The sequence below is a fragment of the Adiantum capillus-veneris genome, chromosome 14 (assembly GCF_014529385.1).
Source record: "Adiantum capillus-veneris isolate H3 chromosome 14, ASM1452938v2, whole genome shotgun sequence".
NCBI classification, from domain to species: Eukaryota; Viridiplantae; Streptophyta; class Polypodiopsida; order Polypodiales; family Pteridaceae; genus Adiantum; species Adiantum capillus-veneris.
Genome location: NC_140944.1, coordinates 24321412 through 24343082, shown reverse-complemented (window position 1 = coordinate 24343082; position 21671 = coordinate 24321412). Strand labels below are relative to the sequence as shown.

Genomic DNA, 21671 nt, shown 5'->3' with positions numbered 1-21671 from the left:
TCCTTTGCAGCATGCGGAATTTCTAAAGCGACTGGTTATCTTTTGGTGAAGTCTTTAAGTTTGGCATTTTTCTTGCTGGATGAAGTGTGATGTTGATTCCTTGTTTTTGTATGGTTTATGATTTCAGGTGGGCGTATATCCAGCTGTGAAAGTGCCTGCAGAGGTCTCAGCACAGGTTCTATCAGGAGATTACATTCTATGGAATTCACTGGGAAGATATCCTCATGTTGCCCCTAGAAAAAGTTGACCAGGAATTTTTTAAGTAGGCTGCGGAAGAATCGTCTCATTTTTTCTCCGTCATTCTTGAGGTATTCCTTTTCCATTGATCAGTGATGTACATACATTCAAGGTCATGTGATGTGAGCTGCAGTTGATGAAGATGTTGGGATTTTGATTCTGATGACGATGCTAGCATCTGCATATGGAGTTTTTGGCACACTGATATCAATTGCGTGTAGTAGGTGGAAATTGCGGGATTGCTCTGGAGGGACCATCCAGAAATTGGTGGATGAGATACCAAGATAAATGGGCATTGTATAGTTTGTAATAATAGAAAACTGGCGTGGTTTTTTCCCAGTGAAAGAATCGTGTCGGTATTGAAAGAAAGCGGAAAAAAACTAGAAGAATGGTGTTCATATTGAATGAAATTGGGGACTTCTGATTTAATTTTTCAAAGGCGCTTCCAAAACCCTGGGGCCATCACTTTTCAAAATGTGTATCATATGATAATTATTACACAAAAATGTGTACTTTTATGTATACAATTTTTTTTTTTTGGGGGGGGGGGGGTTGTTGTTTAAACAGGCCCACAGGGCTTTTAGTTTTTTCAAAGTCGCATTCAAGCATGCCAAACCCCAAGTTAGCCTTCACATCTCTTTTGCTTATCTTCCTTGTAACAGGATCTCACGTGCTAAACTCTCATGTCAAGAGTGGTTGTATGACACCACAGTAGAAGCAAATGCAGATAGAGAGGAAACCTTAGATGCACATTTCAGATGAGCTGCGAACCTTCACAATAGAACATGGAGCAATTTAGCCCTTGGCAGGTGTTTGAGCTAGCCTTTCAAAAGTGAAATATGGACTGGTTAAACAGTTCATGGGGTGGTTGCACCCTTGTGGCCGGGGCACCTTTGTTTGTGTATGGTAGTATTTTCACCTCGCTAGGTCGATCAAGGGTTCTATCAGTATAGTTACAAGTTTCCGAGTGAGAGTTAGGGTGGATACTTGTTGACATAATTGCTTAATAAAAAAGGCAGATTAATGAGAGTTTTTAAGTCACAGAAAAGTTCGTGCCTTTTGGAGGTTTATTTGTTTCAGCTATGATTTGCACAACTTTTCCAATATCAATCAAATCACAACTTGATTGACCAATTAAGGAATTCTAGATTTAGAAGCCCTCTCAAGATTATAATCTTGAAGCATAGCTACTTGTTGAATTAGAAGTTTGTTTTTAGGTCTCAATTGCTCTTTTTGGCTTCCTAAAAGAAGCCTTAAGAGGAAAAGAGATAAGGCGGACAATTGAAATTATATTATCTTCAGTATTGATTGGACCTACCTTTTCACGTGAATAGTTGAAAATTTTTAGTGTCGAGTTTGTCAATTGATTTATCTTTTCATTATTTCACAGCCTTAGATGACTTTTCTTTCATTTTATTTTTGTAGAATGCCAATGTGAACCTTCACCTTGTTCAAAATATGTGCGTGTTTCCGTTTTAATATTCTTATAAGCCATGTTGCTACGTTCACATGCGTAGTGGAATACCGAGCCTTATATTCACTTATAGCTGGTCAATTTGAGCCCCAAATATCAAGCAGTAGAAGTTATGATGCAGGATTATCTTTGACTTGAAATAGTGATGGAAATCTTTTTTGACATTTTTCAAGAGCAAGGAAAAGGGAACTTTCTATCAAGAGAAGCTCTTTTCTTTTAATAAGTAGGTCTTCACTAAGAATTGGTGCCAACTGCAAATATCTTCTTTGATAATTCCATGCTAGTAACGTGTAACTTGATCAAGATGACACACATGATGCTGAACTAGTTCGAATGCATAAAGTTTTAATCTTTCATCCGCATTTTCTCTCATTGCTTTTTGACACGAGTTCACAATATAATGGCATGGCAATATGTTCGATTTCTTTCCATTATTGATCAACCAGTCAAAATCGATTTAGCCCTGACCCCAATTGTCTTCTCCACATATTGTACACATTTCTCACTAACACATTTCTCACTAACACATTTCCACACATTGTCGTAAGCATTTCAAGTGTTTCTTTTTTGGGGTGGAAATTTACCCAAAAAGCCCATGAAATTTCGAAATTCCCAAAATGCCCCTAAACTTTTGAAAATTCCCAAGAGATTCTTGTACTGATTTTGAATCAATTTTTCCTCCATGGTCTAATATTTTGACAAAAGAGATCTATCTTACACAAAATTTCACCAATGACCTCCCAAAAAGAGAATTTGTGTTGACAAATGATGAAACGTTCCATCTTGAGAGCCCATAATACCATCGAAAATGCTAGTAACATTTGCTATGGAGGGAGACCGAATCTTCCTATGCACAATTGCATATAGTTTTTTCTTTGGAGACGATTGTGGGATTTACTAGGAGTATTTGGAAACCTTGGAGAAATTCGGCATTGTAGGAAATTATGAGGATGATCGTGGATATATCTGAAATTTGAGGGGTATGTTGGTAATTTTCCCTTCATTTTCCAGCTTCTGAATTTTGAGAAGAAAACTTTCAATGCTAGGATTCTTGCAAGGTTTTGTGTGTGTGTGCATTGTGTGCAATACTTGCAAGAGTTGTATTTGCATTAGTTGCTCCATCTTTTCGCGGTGATTAGGCTTGATGATGTAGCAAAGACCATATGAGCAAGAATCAACACTTTATGAAGGATGTCAATTTGGAAGTTTAAATTCATTTAATAATTCTTTGCTCTATGGATTTAACAAGTTTGAATATGACTCCTTGTGACAAATTTTGTTGGAGGTATAAGCCTAAAGGACCATTGAAGGGAATTGATTGATTTTTCACATGAATTGATCATCAACGTGCCCCCCATCGTTATGTGTGGGCTCTTCCTCCTCTTTTTCTTTATCTTGTCTCTATAGCCCTTGATCTTCTCCAACTTTCTCTTCATTGGCCTTTAGTATCCTCTTCAAATTTCCTTGCAAAGGTCTTGTCAATGAAGCACCCAAGTTTTGGTGGTTTGGGTGTGTAGGAATATCTTTCACCCCTCCTGATGTTAGAAATACCTCACATTTTGTTAAAGTTATGGCATCTCAAGTGAATAGCCCAATGTGATCCGAATATTTATTTTGTCTTTAGGTATTTATTTTACTTATTTGACAAGAAATTGGGTATGTAAATCTGCTGAAGGGGGTACTTAAGGTCCCCAAGTAGTATATAAGTGGCACCCAACCCCATTCTATTATAATATATTTCATTGCCTAGTTGGTTGGTTCATCTCTCTCTCTCTCTCTCTCTCTCTCTCTCTCTCTCTCTCTCTCTCTCTCTCTCTCTCTCTCTCTCTCTCTCTGTTCTATGCTTGTGCATCGAACGACTTCTCGATGAAGTGTTTCAAAGGCTGCAAGAGAAGCTGGTCGGTGGCTAAGAAGTCGTTATTGTGCCGGCGTAGCGTTTCACATCACGTGTTGGACGGTGGCCTTTAAAGCTAAAGAGAGCCTCCACACGATGAGTTTCCTAGTTTCGTGAAATTAGCCCTCTTCACATTTGAGGGCGAGGGGAATGAGCTTGTCATTCTCACGCCTAGAAGCTCGGAAAGTACTAAGCGTTTGAAACTTTTGCATATTTAAAAAGTTTCCCAAACGCATCCTTTGCCCCTTTTTTCAAGGCATCATGCTTAGTTTCATGTGTGTGAATTACGGAACTCACCGTCGAAATGCTAGGTGTAGGAAGTTGAAGCTTTGACTCTCTAGCGTTTCGAGACGCCCATGGCGGGGAGGCAATACAAACGCTAGGTGCAGACGGTAGCTGCTTCACATTGGAGCATTTCAAAACGCACGTTTACGAGAGTTCTAAAGTCAACAACAACTTTGAGGAGTTTCACACTTTTGCAATTATGTTCTGAAACGCTAGCTCGATCGAGGGCAGAAAGCTTTTCGATAGTGTTTTGAGATGCTAGCTTCGATGGGACGTCATTGCGCCACACATCTTGAGTTGCGGTCGACACCCTTGAGTGCAAGTTTAGTGCTCTTCAAGAGCGTCTTGATTGGTGTAGTGGTGGCATTGGGCCTCAGGCAGTATTAAAGGCCAATCTTGTGCCAAATATTGGTGGCTTATTTCCATGGTGTGATCCAACGATTTCAACGATTTGGATCAAGAATTGGCTGTGGATAGTGCATTGCCAGGTCCTTGGTTAATTGCTTCGGAGTTGCCTAGGGAGTAAGAGAAGTTGGCTAAGCCATTATGCCTTCAAATCATGAAGGAAATGCCAGATTGCAAAGATCGAAGCTCTTTTCTTGTGGAGGTGGAAGTTGTCTTAGTCTTCAAGGGCAAGGTTCGAGGTTTCATAAAGGACAAAGTGAAACGCAAGCTTGATGAGGATGGCAAATATAGTGTTTGCACTGAGGCGATCGACAAAAATGTTCTCGGCTTCTTCAGCGGCGAAGGTGAACCAAGATCTGAACCAAGATCAACTTTTGGCTATGGAAACGGCATTTGCAAATGCTTAGTTAATTGCCTCGGTACCCACGAGGTCCGAGAGGCGTTGTTCTAAATGCGAAAAGATGCTTTGTTTGGCTCGGAAATGTGAAGCCGAAGGCAAATGAAAGAGCTATAAAGGACAAAGGAAAAGAAAACTTGATAGGGATAAAAGAGATAAAGATTCAACTCAGGAAATTGACGTGGCACACATGGTGGTAGCCACAATGGCCACGATGATAGATTTCTAGTCAGGTGACCATTGCCACTACTTGCTTTATCTAGAGAGAGGCTTGTATGCCATAGAGAGGGGTAAATGGAGCTCCCTTTGTATGATTTGGACCCATGTGTTGGAGTTCAAGTTATCGGTGTTTGAACTTGTGAGTGGAGTTCAAGGCACATGTATCTTGCATGTGCCAAGGACCCAATGCGACCTAGACATTGTTGTTGGTTGGATTATGGATAGGATGTGTTCCAAAAGTTCAGTGTCTAGGAAAATTGGGATGTGATGTGCTCATAATTCATGAATGGGGATTCTTGGACGTGTTGTGGTCTATAGTTCAATCTTCCATGAAGCAATTTGTAATGGAAATGGCCTATGAACTTTGAGAATAGCGGAATTAAGAGAATTAGAGTGAGCATTGTTGTGAAATTATTTTGAGAACATAGAGGGTGAACTTAATTGATGGTAGCAACATGAACATAGTACTTAATTAACTTGGAATGAACAATACTTTTGCAAGAGAGAGAGTATTAGAGAATATGACAATAGTTGAGGACCAGATTTACTTGGAGCCAGTCCCCCCTCCAAAAGGTGTTTTTCTCCCATCAAGAGAGACTTGGCACCATACAATCTTTGTGTTCCTTGTGACCTTGGTGATGCTATGAAGATGGAAAGCTTCATGCATCACGAGCATAGCATAAACTTTGCAAAAAGCATTAACTATCCCAAGCCTCAGTCCCGATGCCTCAAACACCTTCGAAGGTGGAGAATGCTAGCGGGGAATGAGGGTAGGGAAGAGGAAGAAGAATCATTCGTAGGAGAAAGAAATAGTTCCTCACTTATCATCACTCTTCTTGCTTAGCATAACATAATAGCATAGTAATGAATATGAAGAAGATAGCAAGCTTAAGCATTGAAGCATGGCTCTTGGCTTGATTTGCATTCCATAGCCAAGAGTGTTGGTGTAGGCTCTCCACTTCTCAACAAGCTTGGAGAAGGAGATGGAGCTCTTGCACTTTGCAGTCCACACAATTAGATAATGTGTGTGTGTGTGTGTGTGTGTGGGAGAGTATACCCCCCTCTCATGCTTGGTCCACACCTTTCTCTCTCCCTCCCTCCCTCCCTCTCTCTCTCTCTCTCTCTCTCTCTCTCTCTCTCTCTCTCTCTCTCCCTCCCTCTCCGTATTATTTAATTATTTCATTTGGATATACGTCCTCTTTTTTCTCTTTGAGAGAAAGAACTTAATTATTTATTTTTATATATTTAAATTCTCATTGGAACCCTTTAAAACCTATCCAATAGGATTCAAACACATCATGAGGGCCACATCTGGAGGATCATTTGAACATGTGTCTTTTATGCTTATTAAGTCATTTGGTTTGAATTGAATACTTCAAGCACTTAATCAATCAAGCATGGAAACTTTTTTTGCCTCTAGAGAGTTTATCTTTGAATTGAACACTTCAAGAACCTTAATCATTTAAGCTTAAAAATCACCTCAAGCTTTGGGCAAGGTTCCCACAATCTTTAAGCATCTTAGCATCTCATGCTTGGATAGGATTACCACCTCAAGGTTAGCCCTAGCTTGCCTAAGGTCAAAGGACTTTTTAACACTAACTTTTGGAGGTCTTTAATGAAGCTAACCCTAAGGTCTTTTAAGCTCCATTGTATACACATTTCTCTTTGATGGACTACCTCCTTTTGGACCCCTATTGAGATGTAACCATCTCTCCTCTTGGTCCGTTGCTGAGGTAAATCTAGAAGCACTTATTACACATTGCTCTTTGGTAGACCGTCTCCTTTTCGACCCCTATTGAGAAGCAACCATTTCTCCTTTTGGTCCCCTAATAGGTCTAGAAGCACATATCTGTATCCTAACTCTTGTTTCCCTTTTATCTTCCCATATTAAGTGATAGTTTAATATGAGAAAATCATTTGGTAAAGTTAGATATTGTATTTTATGACATTACCTCTCTCTTGAAGTCATAGTCGTCCTCAACTATGAGGTAGAGAAGATAAAGCCTAGTCATTATTCCACGGTAGAGGATCCCTTTTTACCCTACGACATCATTCGAGAATGGATGAATAATCCACTTGGTGCTCGGGAGACTTAGCTGCCGCACGCATGTCTGCTCTTTAGTCCATATCATACTTCCAAAGTAGAGTGACAAGTTCTACTTGGTGTTTGGGAGACATCGTCGCCACAAACATGATTCTAAGCATGCAAAATTCTTAAATTTTGTGCACAATAAAAGAAAGAGAATGAGTCCTATAAGACAAAAACATTGTTCATTTAAACTGCATTTTCATTTGCTTACTTTAGTGTAGCATTGTAAGCATTGACAAGGTTCATATTATCCTTAAGCTAGGTTCCTTGTATCCATCTAGCATATTTAAAAGGATAATTCTTCAACTTAACAAGATATCATTGGATAATGTTACCGTTTCTTCGTACCTTGTCTTCGTGTCAAAGAATCGATTCAGGCTGCAATACCTCTTCTTGATCGTTGATCTCTGACGGGTCCTCCATTATTGGTTCTTTTGGTGGCTCTCCTTTGTAAGGCTTGATTAGGCTCACATGGTTAGCATTGTGAATAAGCCAATGATTGGGCTTCTTAGTTGGCTTAAGAATTTTAAAGGACCATAGTATCTTTTTGCTAGTTTAGCATAATACTTTTGGTGGCTCGTACGATTCTTACCCGTAGTATGCCTTAGAAAAGCCTTGAGAAACTTTAGCAAGACCCAATCATTTTCCTTAAAGGCTAAGGCTCTTCTGTGATTATTAGCAGCAACCCTTTTTGCCTTTTCTATGAGATGGATATAACCTTTTTAATCTTTGGAAATGATTCTTATAAGTTTTGGCTATATTCATCAGCAGCGAAGATCTTCCCATGTACTTTTAGTAGTAAGGAACTTTTGGATCTTTCCTCTTTAACCTCAAAAGGTGATTTCCCCATAGAAGTATGTACAATGTCATTGTACGCATACTCCATAAGAGGTAGGTACTTCTCTCATTCCATGACATAGGCTTTTAGTAAATTTAAGGACCATTAGATTAGTTATTTTACTTTGGTCATCCGTTTGTGGATGATAGGCCGAAAGAGAAATTTAATCTACTTCCTAGATTCTCAAAGAGACCCTTCTAGAAATTACTGGTCATTCTAGGATCTTTGTCCGACACTATGGATGTTGGCAAGCCATGATACTTGTTTTCTTGCTAAGCCTGTCGATTGAAACAATCCAATTTGCTTCCCTCGATCAAATTTCAATTTTTGGTATACCACGCATTTTGAAACATACTCTTATTTGTTTATTTTTCATGGTAGACCAACAAAAATACATTTTTACTCCTCAAAGAGTAGATTATGGAATCCCTCTTTGCCCCGCATAAGGAGAAGCATGGGAAATCTGTATCAACAATTACAGTATCTCCCATCTCAAAAGCTTGAATGCCCAACTTAGTGGCCAACTCCATGGATATGAAGTTGTGAGTAGAGCCAAGGTCAAAGAGAATAAGGGCATCATGCTCCCTTACTTTTTCCCAAGCATAGGAGACGAATGAGCCTTTGCAATGAGTATCCTCTTTTGGAGCTTCAACCATGGAAGCTCTAGGAGTGTCATTACGTACATTTCTTTTGGGACAAGAACAATAACTATGTCCTTGCTCCCCACACTTAAAAGCATTTATGGTCGTTATAAAAGGCCGCTAATTCTTTGGGAGAGAGCTTATTTTCACCTTTTGTAAGCTCCTTTCTTCTTGGCCTTGTTGTTGTTGGCATTAGGAAGGGAATGGGGTATAGGAGGGCCTCTTTATTTGGCAGTTTAAGGAAATGCTTAAAGCTTAAGTCAAGTTTGACCAAGCCTAAAAGAGAGGGCAAAAAGGCCAATGCTGAGATTTTTAAAAATACCATTTGTATTTTGAAAATAGGCTACTTTAACACAAAAGAGAGGTGCGTAACTGAATTTTAAAATGTCTTTCCCCATCTCTCCTCTCTCTCTAACATATAAAACACTCTCTCTCTCTCACTTAGTTCTCATTGAAAGAAGCACTTTTCAGCCCCCCCCCCCCCCCCCCGACCAAAAAGCAGATTTTGCATATTCTCTCTCTGTATTATCTCTCTAAAATGTGAGCCAACTCTTTCTCTTTCCCCCCCTTTTCTCTCTTGTCACTTCCACCTCCCAATCATGAAGAGGACATTCTATGCTGCCTACATCTGACAGAAAGTGCAAATCCTCCAAGCCTGCAGATCTACTCTCTCTCTCTCACTCTCTTCCTCTGTCTCTCTCTCTGTGTCTCTCTCTCCCCCACTCTCTCCCTCTCTCTCTCTCTCTCTCAGGCTCTCCCTCTCTTTCTCTCCCTCTCCCTCTCTCTCTCTCTCTCTCTCTCTCTCCCTCTCTCTCTCTCTCTCTCTCTCTCTCTCAGGCTCTCTCTCCTCCTATTCTAGCTTCAGGTGAGAGCAATGGAGAACTCCATTACCTCTGTGTGCAGCTGCATTTCTCTCTCTAAATCCTGCATGATCAATATTTTGAATTCAAAAGAGATTGAGCTACACTCCCTCTCTTTCTTCCCTCCACAACATAATCCTTCTCTACTATCTCTGAGTACCTTCCGCTTTTTCCCTCCATAACCAGATTTTCCTGCTTGCAACAGTCACCATTACACATTCTCTCACTATTTTTCTTGATTAGCTAACAAACATGTCATTCAATCTCCCTCCACTGTAAGACATTACTAACAGGCCAAAACGATATCGATTAAACACTGATTTGGAGCAGGCGTATGCTACTGTGCGACTTGGCACATTGAATCCCAATGCTGCAGATCAGCTACGAAGCATTGGGTGCAAGGCAATCAACTTATGAGCTGATGGCCACATTTATCCAGGTGATCCAACGACTAATGCACCACTACCCTTTCGTAATGTCACTGAGCTTCTGCGTTTTATTGGAGATGGAAGAGGCGAACTGTTTGGCTACTGCTGGAGATTGTATTCAGCTTTTGTCAATGGAAGGGAAGCAAGTAAACATCTCTGGCTACCTATTTATCAGAGAATTCTGCGAAAGATCTACAACAAGTTAGAGAGGAAGCCAACAAGAAGATGAAGCAGCTGAACGATGAGATGACGAATCTCAATGAAAAAGTACAACAAAAAAAAAAAGAGCAGGAGCGTCGACTAGAAAATTATGTTCAACTACAACACACTTCACGCATATGCGTCGGCGAATCGATAATCTCACACACATTCCCCTCGGCTACCACATTTGTAAGTGCAAGAGACAAGCGATTTCCTTGCTATCCTCAAGTGGTAGAGCTCAAAAGAAACGTGTCCGACAAACTCGGTAAGAATACTGATACAAGATTCTGATTTTCTATATGTTCTACAGGTTTGTGTAATGGGAATTCAATATGCAGAAACTTGGCTTGAATGATGATGGGAATTGATCCCGATGCTCAAACAACCGGACGTGCTCTGCTGCAGCATATAATCAAGCCAAAGGAGTTGATTGAGCTACTAGATGATCCATCCAATGCTGCCACTGCTAATGTTTTGCGGTAGAAGTATTTCAGTGAGCTAAAGGACATTGTGTCGCCTCAAGAGATGATGGATGTGTGTGACAGCGCAGGACTAAGTTTCAAGGCCTATGAAGCTTTGTATAAAAGTGTCACACTCGGTCATCGGACAAAAAGTTTGTTTCAGTTTCTGCCAACGCCTTACAGTATCAGTGTTGCAAAAAAGTGCGCCAACAATGATGTTGCAAGCTTGTTGGGCGGATTTCAATATGTGAAGGATGACATGTCATTAGATGACAAGAAAGTATTCCGCTACAACGAGTTCAACAATGTGTATGTTGACTTGTTGAAGCTCCAAGAGTCAATGATAAGATTTTATGGGTTGACACAAGAAGAGTGTGATGGGAAAGTGATATTTGTTATGAAACTTGATGAGTGCCAAGTTGTTAAAGGTCAACGGCTTGAAAGGGTAAGTGTTACGTTGATGAGTAGGGCCTTGGTGGGTGTTGATGTGGAGCTAAATTCCAATGAGAAGGGAAACACTCGTTTAGGTGTTCAGTCAAAAAATATTTGGTGGCTGGGAGATTTTCATCTCCCACATGAGACACATGAGAGTCTCAAATGGTATTTCAATCACACAGCAATCGTTGATGTCATTCGACAACAGCAAGAAGGACAAAGATAGCATGTTTGAGGTCTGGGAATGTTCCAAGTTGAGTGGCATTTGGTAGGAGACTTGAAAACACTCGTGTATGTTAGGGTGCAAGCAAGGTGCAATGACCCTCTTTCCATGCATTTATTGCTGCCACAGTAAAGTCTCAATGGGAACTGATGGCAAGGAGAGAGAGAAAAAACACAAGAGAACAAAGAAGTTTAAAATGTAGAATAGAAAAAGTGGTTAGCTTGAGGCGATCACAATTATATCATGCTTCGAGTGCAAAAGATCGATTTCGACGCTGATTGGAGACAAGGCGGCGTGATGGCAGGCGTTGGGTGAAAATTTAATTTTCTTTTGACACTAACTATTTCTATTGTAAACATGCATTATCATGCAAAGTGATTTGTAAAGGCGACAATTATTAGTCCCATGGTTCAAGTTTCATCTATTTTGGAATCTTTTTTAATTTTTAGTGATTTTATTGAGTTTTTAATTTTTTTTAAAAGTTTAAGTACTATATAAGTCAAAACTCATAACTCAAAGTTCATTTCTTGTTTGCACATTTTAGAATATCCTCTCAAGCCCAAACGTACATGCACTCATATCTTGCACAACATGGACGATACACAAGAGCACACCACCACGCACAACGATGATACGCTGCCACTGACAACACTGCAAATCCGCAACCTCAACCTCGTACAGAATCCACCGCTTCAAATCCACAGCCTCAACCACAAGAACTAGCTCCTAATACCCAACCACTCCCCCAACCTTCAACTACAGAGGATCAAAACACCATGCGACAGATATTTGGTGATCTCTAGCCACTACAGCAAGCAAATTGCACAACTCTATTGGATTTCGGAGCATTTGCAGCTCAAGACAGACCAACACAGGAAATAGGACATGGAGCTCATGCAATGGCAGCAACTGAAGATCAAGCAACGGCAGCAACTGGAGATCAAGCAACGACAACACATGAAGCTCAAGCAGCCGCAACTACACCGTGGAAATTCGCTTCGCGAATTAAACAAAGGGTGATCAAGGTAATACCCAGTGATCCTATTTCGATAGCACGAGATGCCAAAAGGAGGAAGAGAATGAGAGAGTTAGAAAAGAAAGAGGCAATAGATAGAAAAGCACTGAAATTGCATGAAGAACAAAGAAGGCAGAGGGAGCAGGAAGAATGGTAGAGAGTCGAGGCTGAGAGAGTCCACTTGGCTAATTTACAAGCACGAGAAGAGGCCGAGAAGAGAGCGGAAGAGGATATGGCTCAGGCCGCCCAAGAAGCAAAGGCTGGGAGCTCTAGACCAACAAAAATTCCTCAGAGAGCACAACAATGTGCGAAAAAGAAAAAGGACAAGCTCACACTTGAAGAGCAACAAGCCCAAGAAGAGAGGAGGAAGAAGTATAAAAATGACCCTTCTCAATGGGCCAAACAAGCGGCTCCTCCACCACCGCCAACAACGCAGAAGAAAAGGTGATGGAAGCTTGGAAAAGTTGCTCTACGTGAGATATGCAAATATCAAAAGAGCACGGAGCTAATAATACCAAAGGCAGTTTTTTATTGGGTGGTAAGAGAAATAATGGAGGAATATTCAGATTCAGCTACACGTATCCAGCGTGCGGCTCTTTTGGCTTCACAGGATGCCGCCAAGGACATTCTGGTGCAATTGTTCCAAGATGGTGTATCTTGTATGGTGTATGCAAAGCGAGTTACATTAAAAAATACAGATCTAGCTCTAGCGCTCAATCTGAGGAATGAAGGGTGCCTCCATAAGAATTAGTTTTCCCATGTAATCTCTGTTTATCAGATTTGTAATCTTTCAATATAATATAAACGACTCGATTTTCTCTCATTCGGTGTAACTCTAATAGTTAATTGTGTACTTTCTATTGTTGAAGTATTTGAATCAATCAAGTAGTTAGATTTCACCTCCTCGACCATCCAAGCACCCGTCTGACGTGGGACGCCCACCGTGAACTGACAAACAAAAGACAGAAGACAAAATTATTGTATATTGCTTTGGATATTACATCATGGCTGGTTGGTTTTCTTGTAAATTACATCTTTTGGTATAGGGCGAATGGCCGACTTGACACCAAAATTTTTGACAATCTCCTATGGGTTTGTCACCCCTTGAACTAGGCTTAAGGCACAGTGGGAGAGGACTGACCCAGGGTGCTTTCCTGTAAAAGCATACAATGTGGCCTCTCGATCCACCAAGATACACTTGTGAGCATTAAGGGTATGGGAATCTTCAGCAAGGATGGCACTTAATGCCTTGCACTTGAGCAACTCCGCAGAACCATGCTTGGAGAACTCTGTGTGTGCAACTTAGAACGGATGGCCCCAGATGACCAAGGTAGTGCCACAGGGAGCTATCTCTACCCATAGGATTGCTGTGTGAACCTCCAGTACGCATTGCAAACTTATCAACATGGTATGTGGTCTGCAAAACATCTTTAACAACTTCAACACTTGCTATAGGAAACAATTTACTATCGATAAAGTTAAAAAGTGGATACCTCAATTTCCTCATCCATCTCTTCAAGAGTTTTCCTTGTAAGGTTGATGCTAGAGCGATCTTTTCCACCCATAATGGTCAGCGGTTTGTATGGAAGAAAAGCGCTTTCCGGGATGCTTTCATAAAATGAGGCACATGATTTGATTTCCATAAGTGTATTTGCCACGGTTTGTACCAAATTCTGTTCATTTTCACTAGGGAGGAATGACAGGCTTGGTGGGAGACCTTGGTCTTTAAAGTCAATTTGAAAGTTGACCTTCTCTTGCCTTCCACTAGGATCTTTCATGCCTGCATAGATAGCGAGCACTGAGAGCGACTCATCTTCTTTGAGTCCTAGTGTCTTTGCAATGTCATCAAGGAACAAAAAGTGACGACCATCCACCACTACTTCATGCAAAGTGAGAATTTGGAGGTCAGGAGCTTCTTCCAGCACCTCGTCTCCCTCTATCATCCCATCTTCCTCCTTAGTGGAGCTGGGATCTTGCCTGCTCATCAACCTCTTCAAAAAATTCATTTGATTCCTCCACAATGGTTACAGGAGGTTTCTTGTCGGCCTTTTCCTTTGATTTTCCCTTCTCCATGCCCTCAAGCACAAGCAATACCAGAACCATGTCCCAAGAGATGAATTGGGTGTCTATGCACCCCATGCCCAAGTCTATGAGGTCATCCTCATCTTCTGTCCTGTAGTCCCGCTTTGTAAGCCCTTTTATAAACCTCAACAAGCGATAGCAAAAGTTTTTGTTAGTCGCATAGAGGTGTTTGAGAAAATCCACTGGCAACCACGCCATGTTAGATCCCTTGAAGACTATTGCATATTCTTCCATGTGCTCCATCATGTAGTCAAGAAAGCTCTGGAATCCCTATTCATGAAGGTTAGCAATGGCATGCATGTCGATCGTCCCCTCAAACACACTGACTAGTTCATGTGTGCGATCTGCAAGTCCTATCTTATGTAATTGTGTGAGAAGTGCATTAGAAGATGTTGCCATGGGTCTGTTCGCGAAGAAGTTGGGAAGAGAGATGAAAGGTTGTGTTTTGTGAATGTGAGAAATGAAGTTTAAAACCTACAAAGTGACTTTTATACTCAATGTCACTTTTTTAAAGCACTTCAAATTAACATCAAATTAACTTAAAACTATAATTATAAACAAAATCACGTGACAAGCATTGAAAGACACCAGCATTGAAATTCTTCACGCTCGAAACTAAAAAACTTGCATATTTCAAACTTAATCTTGAACAAATTAAAAAATGAGACAGAGATTCAAAACGCCATATGTATTAATGGGAGGAAAATCGTTTTAGTTACAAGCTTTTACATTAATACATCGCGGAAAACCAATGTTTTCACACAGAAAGCTCTTCTCTTTTTTGGAATGAACAACCTTTGCATTGATTACAAAAACATATTGATTGGGCAAGGTATATCTAAGGTTAAGATACTCGCGAAGGTGACTGAGATTCCAGTCGTTATTCACCGAGATGTGATGCACTGCATTATTATGGAGGCATATTTGCAGATCAGTTGATTCTCTAGGAGCAACATCAGAGTCTAGTGCCTCCCATTCTCCAATCGTCAGCTTCCATCTTCTGTAGGGAAAGACAATTGACAAGCTCTAATTCACAATATGGTATTTGCACACCACATTCTCAGCAACTACAGAGCACTTGATTGTATCTCCCTGGTGGTTGACCACCTTAGTCTGCCATCCTAGTCTGCCAACATCCGCCTCGATTATCCTTTTGGTTGCTGTGATCAAGGCACTATCAGCTTAGGCCATTCCATACTCTGCAAGGCTGGTGGATGAACTGGAGAAATATTACAATACCCAGTTTGCCTAGGTGTTACATAAGTATGGTTATAAAAAAACAAGCTCCATGGATGGACAACCAGCATAGAGCAGCTTGCCAAGGTCAAAGTGGATGGCCTCAAAAGTTCCTGTGAAGGACTCTAATGGCTCCCACTCTACAAAATCAGATTGGAATACATCTGCAAACATGAACAAGCAATGAAAGCCTTATAGACATCAAAGCAATATATACAACACAAATACAAAATATACAATCTAAAAAATTGACAGAGGAGTGAAATTACAGTTTGCAAGAAACCTCGATGGAGCCATTGTTGTCTATAGCGTTAGTTGTGAAGAAACATACACATGTTGCACCTTTGCAAGACGCTTGCCATCATGGGTTTGCTTGAACTCCATGATCCTTCCCTTCCAATGATGTGCTCGAGAAGCCATGTGTCTCCTTGAGACCTTGTGTGCACCTCTTGAGTTGGGCTGCATTGTCACCCACAACAATCGTTTGAACTCCATCGTCACCCAACATCCACTGTCGTCTTGTACATTGCTGCATGAAATGGAGTCAATGACACTCCTAGGTCGTCGAGTACCAATGATGCCATGGAGAATAGTGGCACAAATTGCAGACAAACACTTATGATTAGAGATTTCACATCCATGTTCTCAGTTGTATAAAGCAAGATTCTTGATGGTACATCAGACGAAGGATGCCACTTACTGCTATACTGCTCCACTTGCTTGTTGGCTTAATTGGAAAGATAATGTTGCAAACCTTGAGAGGAAAGTAGATCCTCTCTAGAGAGCACAATGGAGAAGGAGCAGGAAACCTGTTGAGGAAAGAAAGAGGGATGATCTAGCAAAAGAATATGCAACAAATCTTCATCTTTAGGAAGAGGTGTTTAGTGAGGCTCATGGAGAAATGGAGAACTTCAGCTTGAGGAGAATGCAGTAAGCTTGAGGAGGGAAAGAAGGTTCAAACTTCTGCTGCAAAGCTTTTGGGAGGGAAAACTGAAAGGAAGGAAAGAGAAGCAGAGCTTTTGGGAGGGAAAACTGAAAGTGAAGTGAAGAGAAGTGAGAGATGGTACAATAGAGAGAGAGGGAGGGAATGATCAACACGTTTTTGGAGGGACCCTTTTTAAGGAGAGAAGAGGGGAGAAACTGACAACCACTAGAGAGAGAAAGTATTGGTTTTTACACAACTATTTAGAGAAAAGTTCATTTTTTTGAAATTATAAGAGATTTTCTCTTTGTATTTTGTAAAAGAGCACAAGTTTGACCACTTACTTTTCGGACCTTCCATACCCACCATTTCAGTCCACATGGCATCCACCCATTTGCCCCTTCCATAATCTCCTTTTTAATCCCATAGCAAATAAAGAGGCCCCCTTCGACCCCATTCCCTTCCTAATGGTGTTGGTCTTGCCTTGGGAATAGTTTTAGGCATTGCTCTTCCCTTCAGCTTCATTTCAATCCTTGATTTCCATGGGCTTGAAATTTCTTTCCCCCCTTGTTGGAAATCGATCATCCTTGAAGCAATCATAGTGTGATGGATGACTTCGGTGCTAAGCCGTTGTGAGTTGACATACTCAGCCATTTCTTTAGGTAATACCGTACAAAATTGTTGCTTTTGTTCGGCAAAGTCTATCCTTTGAAAGATTATAGATTTGAGATGTAAATCCCAAAACTTGTCTACATATTTGTGGATAGACTCATTGAAGAGCAGCTTCAAGCTCCACCATTCGGTAAGCACTTTGTCCTTTGCATCGCTTGCAAGGAATTGCTTTGTGATGGAAACTCGTAGAGTTTTCCATGTCTTTGGGGCCTCGCCATTGCCATGAAGACTAGCCCACCATTGACGAGAAGATTTCTTAAAGTGCATAGCCACATGGTGTGGCTTAGAGAACTCGGTGAAGACCTCAACTCCAAAGGCCGCATCAAATTGCTGGATGAAGGCCAATACTTTGTCGGTGGCACCAAAGGTGCCATCATAGGTGAGAAAAGAGATACTCTTTCCTCCCTCTTTGAATTTTTTGAGCTTTTGGGACCTTCACCATGCACGGTAAGTTTTGCGATGTCCTCTCCTCTTGTATTCTCAAGGAGAATAACTATAGCTTTTGTTGGAAGAGGAGGAAGGTGAAGAAGAAGGAGAAGAGGGTGACCTTTTTCTTCCTTTGTTTCCTCTTTTCCCTTTCGGAGTGACAAGGAGAAGGATTATGGGTTGCCCGTTTCCTCTTGGGAGGAGTTGGCGATAGTCTAGACCATCGTCTTCATGGAGCCACATCTTTAGAGGAACTTAGGGATTCACTTTTTTCTCGTTCTTTGGATTCCTCCTCTCTTATGGGAGAGAGTCTTCTTTTGGGAGTCTCATCAAGAGTCCTCCTAAACTCTCTCTCCCCTTGGAGAGGAAGGGAAATACCATAAGCACGAAGTTGTTGGGTAACTTCGACTTACAAAGTAGGGTTACCCATAGAATGATGCAACCTAGTAACAAGATAATTAACAAACATGGGGCATCATCGTTAGCACCTTCATGTGCAAAATCAAAGTTATTAAAGTTTATTATACTCTCTTGGTTATTGTCAGCTATGCTAATTATACTTATGTGTTTACTTAGTGTATTCTTTGGCAATTCCAAACCTTAGTTTTGCTACTCCTCTTAGCCTTTGAAAATAAGTATTTAAGGTGTAACATAGCAGAATTGCCAAGGGATAGCTCCTTTTGGACTTCTTATGGCTCAATAATGGTAAAGCCGTAGGAAAGTCTAAAAAGACCCCATTATTAAGACCAAATCTCCCGAGGTGTGCACCATATCCCACATAGTGGGCTCAACAAAACCAATAATAGATCCCAATCCCACTTACCCTAATATAATTAACAAAATCAACCATTAATAGGCTACTTAAGGACCTCTCTTCTTAAGCAAGAAAAGAGAAACCAAACGCTTTGATATTAATGTAATGGAAATGGCCTATGACTTTGAGAATAGCGGAAATAAGAGAATTAGAGTGAGTATTTTTGTGAGGTTACTTTGTGAACATAGAGGGTGAACTTAATTGATGGTAGCAACATGAACATAGTACTTAATTAACTTGGCATGAACAATACTTTTGCAAAAGAGAGAGTATTAAAGAACATGACAATAGTTGAGGACCGGATTTACTTGGAGTCGCCCCCCCCTCCAAAAGGCGTTTGTATTATAGATTCTCCCATCAAGAGAGACTTGGTACAATACAATCTTTGTGTTCCTTGTGACCTTGGTGATGCTATGAAGATGGAAAGCTTCATGCATCAAGAGCATAACATAAACTTTGCAAAAAGCATTAACTATCCCAAGCCTCAATCCCAAGGCCTAAACACCCTTGAAGGTGGAGAGAGCTAGCGGGGAATGAGGGTAGGGAAGAAAAAGAAGAACCATTCATAGGAGAAAGAAATAGTTCCTCACTTATCATGACTCTTCTTGCTTAGCATAACATAATAGCATAGTAATGAAGATGAAGAAGATGGCAAGCTTAAGCATTGAAGCATGGCTCTTGGTTGGATTTGCATTTCTATAGCCAAGAGTGTTGGTGTACGCTCTCCACTTCTCAACAAGCTTGGAGAAGGAGATGGAGCTCTTGCACTTTGCACTCCACACAATGAGAGAATGTGTGTGTGTATGGTGTGTGGGAGAGTATACCCCCCTCTCATGCTGGTCCACACCTTTCTCTCTCCCTCCCTCACTCCCTCGCTCTCTCTCTCGTATTATTTAATTATTTCATTTGGATATGTGGCCTCTTTTTCCTGTTTGAGAGAAAGAACGTAATTATTTATTTTTATGTATCTAAATTCTCATTAGACTCCTTTAAAACCTATCCAATAGGATTCAAGCACATCATGAGGGCCACATGTGGAGGATCATTTGAACATGTGTCTTTTATGATTATTAAGTCATTTGGTTTGGATTGAATAATTCAAGCACTTAGTCAATCAAGCATGGAAACTTTTTTTTTGCCTCTTGAGAGTTTATCTTTAAATTGAACACTTCAAGAACCTTAGTCATTTACGCATAAAAATCACCTCAAGCTTTGGGCAAGGTTCCCACAACCACTTTAAGCATTCTTAGCATCTCATGCATGGGTAGGATTCCCACCTCAAGGTTAGCCCTAGCTTGCCTAAGGTCAAAGGACTTTTTAACACTAACTTTTTGGAGGTCTTTAATGAAGCTAACCCTAAGGTCTTTTAAGCTCCATTAGATGCACGTTGCTCTTTGATAGACTACCTCCTTTTGGAACCCGATTAAGATGTAACCATATCTCCTCTTGGTCCGTTGGTGAGGTAAATCTAGAAGCAGTTATCCGTGTGAAGGACATTTTTTGTAGGGATCATCATGTGAATGGCAAAGGAATGTGTAACAAGGTCTTCCCACAAGCCCTTTGCTCCTCCTCCTAGAAACTTCACTATCTTGTAAAATGATACTAGTGAGATGAGTTTAGCACTTAAACCCCCACCATTGTGTTGTAGATAGGAAGTGTGACAATGTGCATTGATACTTTGACCTATGTTATGTGATTCCTAATTTGAGATGGTGAAGTATTTTTGCATTTGGATGATCCTTGGGTCATGTACTTTGTACCCATGTTATAGAGATTTTTCAAGCCTTATTTCTAGGCTCTCCCTACTAGTAGATCTGCTCAGTTCTGAAACCATTAGTATTAGAGGGAATCTTGGAGGATGCTTGGTTTGCATTCAAGAGAAGCTTTTCTTTAGCAGGCCTGCTCAATTTTTAAACCATTAGTATTAAAGGGAATCTTGGAGGATGCTTAGTTTGCAGTCAAAAGGAAAAGAGAAGCTTTTCTTTCTTTTAGTTTGCAAAATTTCAAACTTCACACTGCAACTATTTGAAATTAGTGAATTTGATTCTCTAAAATCTTTCAAGGACTCAAATCCAAAACGGAAGGGTAAGATATTGTCTGTGGGCAAGCGGTTGTGTGATCGTTTTAGAATGTCGCGCTTGGAGGCAAACGATTTTGTGCGAAGTGCGGGTGCGGTTTGAGTGTGGGGGAGACAGAGGTGAGCAAGTATGCAGAAATTGAAATAAACAAAAGGGGGAGTATAACAGAAGGGGGAGTATTTCTTTTCCATGTAATACGGGTAGGATGCAGGAGTAGGGGGCTCCATTGCTATGATTCTAGACTCGGGTCATCATTACCCTATGATAACTCCACGGGAAGAGTGTATATGTGGTTTTCCATTGCGAGAGTGGAAGGGAAGGGAAGAGAGAGAATGTGCACATAGCTTTGCAAAGGGGGACAATGGCCAAGTCTGCAGTATAGAGCTTTGCACGTGGGGCATGTGGTGGTGCCCTACAAGACAGAGACACCAAAACAGGGATGGAGGCACGATGGCATGGTGGAAACAATGTTTTACACATGTACGATCCAACAATTTCGATGTAGAGGGGGCTCAAAGGTGAAAATATTGATGACGTGATGACTTTTTAATATAGAAACATAGGGGTACAAATGGAGGAGAGATATGAGGGCGAGGTCAATTACTATAAGTGCCGCTTCTTGGTGATACGCAGAGTGCACGGCTCTCCCTCCCTCTCTCTCAAGGATCTCTCTCTCTCTCTCTCTCTCTCTCTCTCTCTCTCTCTCTCTCTAGTCTGCAGGCTCCAAAAGTGCAAGTTGATGGAGTTGATGGGGAGATAGAGGGGTACAAGAGTATCTAAACGCTATAATCGTTGATGGGTTGAGGTGTGTTGGTGGGGCCATTGTCCCCAATATAATCAATAGAAGTTCACATATACAACCATGAAAATAATAGTTAGACGTGGACTTCCACTGTGAATGGCATGTGTTAGTGTAATAGCTAGCATTCCTCCCTTCCTAACCCATGTCATTCTTTGTGACATGGCTATTTGTGGTATGCAAGCTTCTTGTCTTTGGCTAAGGAGCTTTAGAATTCTTTTTCAATTTTTACGATTCTAGACCTATTATCCTTTCTTGAGTGATTTCTTCTTTGGTGTGTTTCTTTTCATCTAACATCATCGCCTATAATTGGCAACTTTAGAGCATTTACCTTTATTGAGTGATTTCTTCTTTGGTGTGTTTCTTTTGATCTAACTACATTGCCTACTATAACTGGTAACTTTAGATTCTCTACCTTCATTGCTTCTGCTATCCTTACCTCAATAGCTTCAAAGTTAGCATCAGAGAGGGTTGTCGTGCCATCTTCCTTGCTAGTGGAGACTAGTTCATGAGCTTGTCTTAATATCTTGAAATGTACCT

At 40.8% G+C, this 21671-nt stretch overlaps 1 protein-coding gene across 4 annotated transcripts in view; it reads left to right on the top strand.

Annotated features, from left to right (window-relative positions):
- LOC147442099 (clathrin adaptor complexes medium subunit family protein) overlaps positions 1-776 on the top strand; it is a 39022-nt gene extending 38246 nt beyond the window's left edge. Inside the window, exons 7-8 of one of the 4 annotated variants that reach the window (XR_015190169.1) lie at positions 128-308; positions 462-776. Coding sequence is in view for 1 of the 4 variants with exons in the window: in XM_086528397.1 (XP_086384523.1) it covers positions 128-247 (120 nt within the window). In the remaining 3 variants the exon portion in view is untranslated. Of the gene's footprint in view, positions 1-127 lie in introns of all 4 variants that reach the window. The other 3 variants (XR_015190170.1, XR_015190171.1, XM_086528397.1) reach the window with 3 other exon arrangements.
- Positions 777-21671: the final 20895 nt, after the last annotated feature.